Here is a 9,624-nt window from a genome sequence, read left to right as displayed (position 1 = left end):
TAAGTACCAAAGCGACAGCCATCAGTGGCTAACCCTGACGGATAGTGTGACCCGCCTTCTGGTGGAGGAAAAGTTGCCATTTAACTTAGTCGAGAAGCCAGCCTTTAAGGTGATGCTACAGGCCTTCGACAAACAATATGTACCCCCTGACAGAAAATACTTTTCAAAAAAGGCAGTACCAGAAAAGTATCTGAAAATGAAGGACAGTTTGACTCGCGAGTTAAAAGACGCTGACCATTTTTCTCTCACAACAGATATGTGGTCAAGCGTTAATATGATGCCCTATATGAGCGTGACAATTCATTACCTGAACATCAACTGGGAGCTGAAGTCAAGGTGTTTGGAAACCTCCTTTATGCCAGAAAGTCACACAAGTGATAACCTGTCCGAGGCTCTGCGATCCAGTGTTGAAGAATGGTCTCTGGACGAGAAGAGGTTGGCTTGTGTCACTAGTGATAACGGAGCCAACATTGTGGCTGCGGTGAGGAAACTTGGATGGGGATGGCTACCATGCTTCGATCACAACCTCCATTTAGCCGTCACCAACTCCATGAAAGCAGAAAAAGAACGCACCGCCCGGCCCATGGGTTTGTGTCGAACGCTGGTGACCGCTTTCTCCCATAGCTGGCAAAAAAAAACAAAGGCTTCAGAAAGAACAAACAGAGCTGGACCTGCCTCAGCACTCCTTAGTACTGGTATGTTTTAACTTGCTTCCAACTCTGTTTGGGAAAGATTGACTACAAATAAGCTGGGCCTGCGAGATTTCATTCAATATAACCAATAGCCTAAATAATCCATAGGCAATTAATATTTGATTCTAAATTCCAATTTCATTAAAAGGCCATTCGAAAAAGATATCCGTCTGTCAGGCTCACAATCACAGTAGTGTGCGACACTTTGTTAAATTAAATAGCCTTCGTTAAATAGCCTATTTAAACTACCACTGAGACGAGCGCACATGAGATATATAAATTAATATAAATATGTAAAACTATAGCCCTATTTGGACTGGATTAGTTTAACATGGGGACGTGGGGGTAAAGTAATTATAACCAGAGGTTCTCTGTGATTTTAGTCCCGTCCGAATGTGCCATCTCGGTAATCATTACGGACAATGTCAGTAAAGATTACCGAGACTTTTACCTTCTGTAAAAAGGTCTGGAAAAATGACCTCAGGTAATACTAATCCCGTTCGAATAGACCTGCTGTAAAAATGTGAGGTAAAATTCCGTCATTTCCTGTTTAAAAGTTTTTAAAAAAGTGCATTTTGCGACCTTGGAGGCGCTTGAAGCATTCGGTTGCGTTGTAGGTGGTGGGACAAATCTGTGGAAAATGTCCAGTATTTTCTGCATATCAATTAAAGCAAAAAGAAGATCAAAAGCACTTATTACAAGAACAACACATTTTAGCTCTAGGAAAGTGTCTATTACCAACATAATCCAATCAGAATCGTTAGACTGGACCTAACTGTTTATTAAAACACACATTGGAGACGGAGTTCAGACTGGCGCTCAGGTTGTGTGTTTGCTCACGTTATAACAGTAACGTCATACGCACATGACGTCAAGGAGGTGCGTAAAGCGAGTTACTCCTCCCACTTCTGCTAGTTTTACTGAGATGTCTTATCCCGTGCGAATTGGCCATTAATATTACAGACGTCCTGAGGTAAAATGACTTTACCCCCATGTCCCCATGTTAAACTAATCCAGTCCGAATAGGGCTTATGTAGGCTAATATAAATATAAATAAAATTTATATTGTATTTTATATATATATATATATATATATATATATATATATATATATATATATATATATATATATATATATATATATATATATTAATTTGTTAATATATATTTGTTAAATTAAATAGCCTTCGTTAAATAACACCACTGAGACAAAAGCGCACACAAAATAGCCATATATGTCTATATATAAATTAATATAAATATGTAAAATATGTAATATAAATAATATAAATATAAATTATATATATAAATATATAAAAATATAATAATATTAATATAATGTTTGCTATTCGGAGGGTTTTAGATCACCGGCTCACTCAACACCTCTGACGTGGCAGAACATGGAGGTCCTAAAATCGGTGAATGCAGCCCTGAAAGGTGTTGCCAATTTCACGGATGCACTGTCTTCTGAGTGAGCAGTGACTGCATCCTCTTTGAAACCAGTTCTCCAGCTAGTCACCGACAATCTGCTACTCCCAGCTGAGGAGGACACCCTACTGACGCGCAATTTGAAAGAAAAAATGCCTGCCGTTTTATTGGAAAAATACAGTGCACCCTCAACTCAACAGCTACTGGCAAAGACTGCGTTTGTCGACCCTAGATATAAGGACATTGACATTGCTGACGAGGTGAAGGATGAGCCCATGGAGGAGATGATGGATGTGCCCGAAGAGCAGCGTGATGACGGTGACGGAGAGGGAGCAAGTGCACTCAACCCTCCCAAAAAAACGAATCTGGCGGGCTTACTTGGGAAAAGAAAAGAAAAAACATCTACACGACCCCCAAGAGAATTAGTGTAGACACAGAGATCAGAAGGTATTTGCAGGAAGAAGCCCTGGATTCCCACGCAGTCTGGTGGCGGGACAATCATGTCCGATTCCCTCTGCTTTCAAAAGTAGCCCGAAGATATATGACCATTTGCGCAACACGCATCCCCTCAGAATGTGTGTTCAGTGCTGCAGGTAACGTCGTTACGTCTTTATGGGCCTCCCTTAAACCTGATAAAGTGAACATGCTCGTTTTTCTTGCAAAAAATATGAAGGCTGGAATGTAAACCATATAGCCTAGCCTAGGCTATATTTCTTTTTGCCAGACCATTTTTTCAAACATCATTACATTTCCATTCTAAACGTTCCAGTTCTAAATGTGAAATAATTCATGTTAAATAAATGTGTTCCTTATGTTTAATTACCTTATGGTGTATGCGCGGGTGTTTGCGTGAAAGTTGTTAGTTTAAGTGATTGTTTGATGATAACGACTGTTATCGGAAAGTAAAAATGTGGGAAATAAATAAAGATGAACAAACAAATATATATATTAATGATCAATACCGATAAATAAATATGTGTTTGTTTGTCTTTTTGTTTATTGCTTTTCAATCTTCTCTCAGTCGTGATCTGATTAGCAACAAATATGATGGCGCTGGGACATAACCTAACCTAATCTATATTTCGTTTTGCCAGCACTTTCTTTTAGATCTCTTCATTTCTGTTCTTAACGTTCAATATAAACGTAAATTTAATGTTCCTTTTATGTGCAATTGCCTGCGCTGATGTGTGTGCATGTGCGGCTGTAAGCAAAAGACGAGCGCACGGGGGGGATGAATAAAGATAAGCGGTTTACCGCTGAACCACAGGAATTTCTTGCTTTTCAACCGCGGTAATAAAAAATCCATACCGTCCCAGCCCTACAGGTGGAGCCTGATCGAACATTTAGTTGGTCAGGAAGTCCAAAAATCCAGTTGCACATTGAGGTGTTGATGCCCAGGTCTCAAAGTTTGGCTATTAACTTGGTTGGGATGACAGTGTTGAATGCTGAGCTGAAGCCAACAAACAGTAAGTGTTCCAATTGTCCAGATGAGTGAGCACAGAGTGCAGTGTCATGGAAAATGCATCCTCTGTGCTCCTATTGCTCCAGTAGGCAAACTTTTGTGAGGGTTTGAGCTTGATGGCAGTTTCACTGTTGTCTCTTTCAATCAATCAATCAATTAACTTTATTTATATAGCGCTTTTACAATCACGATTGTGTCAAAGCAGCTTCACAGTGTCAAACAGGACAATATTGCAACAAAATTAGATTTGGCTGTACAGTCGTTCTGGAGTAAACAGTGATGTTATCAGCTTATTTTAATTTATCATATAGCGACAATGTTGGCAGATCAGTATTATAGTTTATAGAATTAAATAAGACCTAATTAAATAACTTTATTTGTATATTTAGTTGAATAACTTTAATCATAATTTTAGTGTCCCCAACTGAGCAAACCAAGCCAAAGGCGACAGTGGCAAGGAACCAAAACTCCATCAGGGCATGATGGAGAAAAATAAACCTTGGGAGAAACCAGACTCAGTCGGGGTGCCAGTTCTCCTCTGGCCTATTAACACACCGTGTAAGATTATTATTCTGGCAACCTTAAAGGTCAAAAAATCATATTAGCTTTAAATCATAAAATTTTAAATCATAAAATAAAAAATTTCAGGGTAATATGCAAGAGACGGGCTCATTTAGGATGGTGCGTTGATTACACAAGAGTATGAATACTTGAAAGATCGGAGTTATTGCGCTGGAGACGGGTTTTTTGAGCATGATGTGCCGGTTTTCTTTCAAAGCAATCATAAAAGTAATTCAGCTCGTTCAGGAAGTTGACATGAGTGGCTGCGGGAGTGGAGTGGGTGGGTTTGTAGTCACTGATGGCCTGAATGCCCTGCCACATGCGTCGGGGGTCAGAGTTGGAAAAGTGTCCCTCTATCTTTAGCTTGTAGCAGTGCTTGGCTTGACTAGTCTGTTTGTAGAAACCTTTCCTAAAGTATGAAATCTGCCCCCGCAGGCCACACCTTGATGGTCTTCACTGATGGCTTCACACGGTTGATGAGGGGTGCATATTTGGGGGTGAGGAACAAAGAAAGGTGATCTGACTGTCCCCGACTAAAAATGTGGTGTTTGTTAAATAAACACTGAAAATAAATGTACCAACTAGCATGTGGCCTCTTTATTTCTTAAGCACTCCAATTTAACATGTTTGGCTTCTCTCTTTTATTCTACCCATATACTCTTAGGTATTAGCATCTTGTATATTTGGTACTACTGCCATCTAGAGGACAACAATAGGAATAACAACTGATCACCACAGAATATAAACACAAGGGGTTATAATGCCCTCTTTTATTTTTACCTAAAGTTTTTTTACATTGTGACCTTGCCAGAGATGTGCAGCAATACCAAAGACCACATAAGTACAATGAATTTTGTCTCTTTTTTTAACAGACACTTAGTTATTGACTACATGCAACTATATACACCAGGGCTGTATTTTTCTTATTAATTATCGAACAAAAAAAGGACACCAAAAATCAAGCATCAGCATTAGTTCTGGCAGACCACGTAGTCAAGCTTTGTATCAGCTGATCGGGAAAATTCCAACCCCGCCCATATCAGCTGATCCAAGCAAAATTCAAATGTATTAAAAATACACAATGAAAAGTGAACTAAAAGTTGTCTATTGTATTTTTTTTGACCAAGTGGACCTGTCAGAAGTAAAATATTTGCAATTTAAATGTAGTTATTGGCAATGCTTAGATTATCTTTACTTACTTGTTTATTTTATTCATGTAAAATGAATGACTTTATCAATGAAAGTAATATTACGTCATCCCAAAACAACATTCTGATAAAATTAATTTGTGATACATATTCAATTCATTCAATGTACCATAAAGCAGTTTTAGATGATTTTTACTAGGCAAAATCACACAGGTATGTATTATCATTCGAAGGAGGGAGATGAAGAGCATGTTTAAGCCAAATTATTTTAAGAATAATAAAATGCATGCAGAGCATATTACCACTGGGCTGGTTATAGCTGTAGTAGTAATTGTAAAGTTTTACTTGAATACATAATTCACTGCTTTACTGAATAAAACAATACAATCTTTCTGTTCTTCTTGTTGCAGGTTTGTACTGTTTCCAGTCCTCTGGAAGCACTTCTCCTGTGGAAACCTTACTGATGATCTCTGCCTTCTTCTTGACGTCCTCTAGAGACTGAATGCGATCTTGAAATCCAAGCTTGGCTTCTCGTTTCTCAGACTCGATCATCAGATCAATGTAGTCTGGCGTGGACAGAGGATTGGGCTTGAGGGCGATTTCCTGCAGACGCTCCAAAGTCTTTTGAGATCTTTTAATTAGTCCGGTCACAATATCCTGGAAAGCCTGAAACTCCTTTTCAAGCTCTTCAAAGATCTTTTCTTTTGTCATGACCTTTCCATGTGCATCCTTATATCGCTTTTTTAAATCCTGATAGGTTCCCTTTCTCTTCTCTGTGACATAATCCCATTTGTATTTCTGATTGAAGTGCACATTCCAAGCACACTTTCCTGGACAGACTCGACACTTTCCATCTGTCATGGCCCAGCACCGATGTCTTTCACTGTCATTTGCAATAGAGCATGTTTCATGACATGTGAAGTTACAAGTTTGGCAGTTGGATAAATAGTAGCTAGTTTTGTTTTCAATCTGTTTTGGGACAGTAACTTCTAACTCATATTCAAAATCCTTGTTTGCATCCATTTCAGCCTGGTGTTGCTCCAGAGCAGCTCTTGTCTTCTTGATTTCACCCAGTTTTGTCAGACCGGCATTGATTTGGGGCTGGAGACCTTCCACAAGCACTTCTAGCTGCTGCCGCTCTTTCAGGACCTCCCGTGTCAGAGTCAAGCTCTTGGTTTGCATCTTGTTAAGGGATTTGAAGAATTTCCTCATGCTGGAAAATCCCATCTTCCAGAACATTTGGTCAAAGTTCTCATCGTCTGAATCCTCATCCTCTGCAGATGTATTATTGGTAGCAAACACAGCAGAGTTGTTGAACTTGAAGTGAAGCGGCTCTCCAGACTCATTGGTGGAGCAGGGCACCTCAGACACTTTGATGGCCTCGAGAACTGGAGGCGTTTTCCCATCAGCAAATGTGACCATCACAAGGATGTTTTCAGCAATATCCTTCCCAAATATGGAAAGAATGGCGTCAAAGATATATTTCTGTGTGTGTGTCAGACGGGCAAGTGAAGCCTGTACTACAAAACACACCGCATCAATGCGGTCTATCCCTTCTGGATTAGAGAAGAACTCCTGAATCCTCTTTGTGATCTTCTGGTCATGTGAAATTCCTCTGGTATCACCGAAGCCTGGTGTGTCCACAATGGTCAGAGAATATGGAACCTGGAAACCATCCATGTGATTGATCTGATAGGCCGTGATCTGCGAAGTCTGACTTTCAGCCTGGGATTTCTGCTTCCCTTCATCTATCAGCACAAACCGGAAGTCGTCTTCCCATTTCACTCCCAGAGTGTAGTTGATCATGCTGTTGATTAGAGTGGTTTTTCCCGCACCTGTGGCTCCTATCATCATGATGGTCTTAATCTCTTTTAGGATGTTTTTCCCGAACGTGGTTCTTCCGCAGAATCCATCTTTGTTCCGCCATGTTTCTTCCAGGTTGAGTTTATATATGGGGAGGTTTTCATTGCTTCCATCTTCTATTTTTCTGCTCCAGCTTTTCTTTATAATGTGTGCAACGCTTGAGCTTTCCATCGTGTTTTGGCTGCTTGTGCATTCACTTGACATTTTTAGATAGTTGTTAACAGTAGACTCTGAAAGTGTATTTGTCATTTCCTGGCTTTTTTCCATCTCTGTTGGTAAAAGGAAATAATTGATTGTACATCAACCGATAAAAGCAGCACACAAAAGAAGAGAGTAAATATCAATAATTAAATCATTTCTAAATTGACAGGTAGAGTCTTTCCTGTTATAAACAGGGTAAATTTTCATTGATAATCCCACACTGGATCATGTCTTTTTCACGGCTAGATTGTGCAAGCAGCGCATGGCCTATGGCAACCCTTTTCTGGCCACGGCATAGTTTTGATAAGTAAAAAATCCCACGGGACACCACTAAGTTGTGTGTTTAACCTTGGTTCTTGGCAAAATTAAGTTGCAAAGTTACATTAAAGATGGGAAATTGACAATATCTGACTTACATCACATGTATTAGATATTTTTATATTCACTGTATAATAAAACCAATCTCGCTGCAACTTCTGATCCAAATTTTGAATTTATATTGATCATGTTTTTTTTAAAGAATATTCTGATATGAGACTCTGGAGCACAAAACCAATCACACGGGTATATCTTTGGGAATAGCCAAATGGGTCAAAATTATAAATATTTCATTATGCCAAAAATCATTAGAATATTAAAATCATGTTCCATGAAGATATTTTGTACATTTCCTACAGTAAATATATATAAAAATTGTAGTAGTAATTCATTTGGACAACTATAAAGGAGATTTTCTCAATATTTAGACTTTTTTGCACCCTCAGATTCCAGATTTTCAAATATTGTCCTAGCAAACCATACATCAATGGAAATATCATTTATTCATGCATCTCAATTAAAACAGAAAAAAAGTCCCTTATGACTGTTTTTTTGTGGTCTCTATATTCACCAAAGCTTCATTTATTTGATCAAAAGTACAGCTGAAAACAGTAATATTGTGGAAAAATAAATAAAATGTGAAATAACTTCTGTATTAACTTTACTCCAGTCTTCAGTATAAAATGATCATTCAGAAATAATTTTAATATGCTGCTCAATAGTCAGAAATGTTTCTTATCACAGCTGAAAATGCTGTGTGGAAACTACAATATAGATTTATATAGAAGATTAGTTTAAATAACCTGTACAGTCTTAATATTCTACACAGTATTATTTTTGTAAATGTAATTGATATTTGTATTAATGTAATTGTATTAATGATTCTTAAATATATTTACTGGAAAACAAGGTAAATTAAAAAGTTTTTTTAGTCTGATAATTCTGATAATGTACTCACCCAGACAATCCTGATTTTTCTATGATAGCAGCTGATGACGGTTTGTCTTGAAAGATAATGATTGAAAAAGAGTGGTTTGATTATTATTGAATATTGGTTAAATTATTAAAAACACAATAGAAGTGTACATAGTTTTGTTGTGCAGTCTATATTATATTAGCACTACACTGAAAACTGGTTAAATGTCATTTTCTTAATGAGAAATTTGTGAACACTGATCCCCATAATGGTGAGTTTGTTTGTTTTTTGCTTGACAAATGGCACTAAAACCAATCAATTCATCTTAACTTGGGTTTCTGAGTAAGCAAAGAATAGTATGTGAACAGTACAGATTACTAGATTTTTACAATTAAGAATAATCAAGAAATTAAGTAAAGCTAACTATAAAGTGTTAGTTAGAATCACTGTTGGATTTTAGTGTATACAATATGTCATTCAGATATTTTAGATCTATGCAGGATCTATTTTTAATCCAGTCAAATATCACAAATCAAGTCTTTATAAATGTTCTTGTGTTATGGAAGGCGATTGACTTACTGTTATTCTGGTTTCCTCTTTGATCTGCTTTCGCCTGCAGCTGCAGAAAGACTCTTCATTGGTTTTATAGTGTACGACTCTGTCCAACTCCTCCCCATAAAGTTTAAAAAAACCTTAGGCTTGGAAAGTTTTACTTTCATTTTCTTTTATTAAACGATGTTGGATTATTATACAACATCACAATTCAAATGAAAATATTAATATGCAAAAAATTATGAATAATATAAGAAATCTAGAAAAATACAAAAACTGCAACTAGGGTCTAGTTTGTAGTACATTGTAGTTGGAGGTGATTGTTTATTCATAACTCACTTTTTACCACCCCTTTTTATCGAGAATGCATCGAGAGGTGACTTGAGACAGACAGGAACAGAGTGCATCTCACGCCAACCAGCAAGCATCAGTAGCGGATTAGAAACCTGCGCAATTTAAAAAATACTACTGCTATTGTGTCAC

General features: G+C 37.6%; 1 protein-coding gene across 1 annotated transcript; it reads right to left on the bottom strand.

The window, feature by feature from the left end:
- Nucleotides 1-4,910: 4,910 nt before the first annotated feature.
- Nucleotides 4,911-9,205, bottom strand: LOC137049240 (uncharacterized). The gene is made up of 3 exons (XM_067427728.1): nucleotides 9,169-9,205; nucleotides 8,632-8,677; nucleotides 4,911-7,423 (listed from the first exon to the last, which is right to left on the bottom strand). The coding sequence occupies exon 3, from the start codon at nucleotides 7,419-7,421 to the stop codon at nucleotides 5,658-5,660; it is 1,764 nt and encodes a 587-aa protein (XP_067283829.1). The 5' UTR covers nucleotides 7,422-7,423; nucleotides 8,632-8,677; nucleotides 9,169-9,205; the 3' UTR covers nucleotides 4,911-5,657.
- Nucleotides 9,206-9,624: the final 419 nt, after the last annotated feature.

This window comes from Pseudorasbora parva, chromosome 20 (genome assembly GCF_024679245.1).
Source record: "Pseudorasbora parva isolate DD20220531a chromosome 20, ASM2467924v1, whole genome shotgun sequence".
Classification (NCBI taxonomy): domain Eukaryota; kingdom Metazoa; phylum Chordata; class Actinopteri; order Cypriniformes; family Gobionidae; genus Pseudorasbora; species Pseudorasbora parva.
The sequence above is the reverse complement of the archived record's forward strand: the minus strand, read 5'-3'. Positions and strand labels throughout refer to the sequence as shown.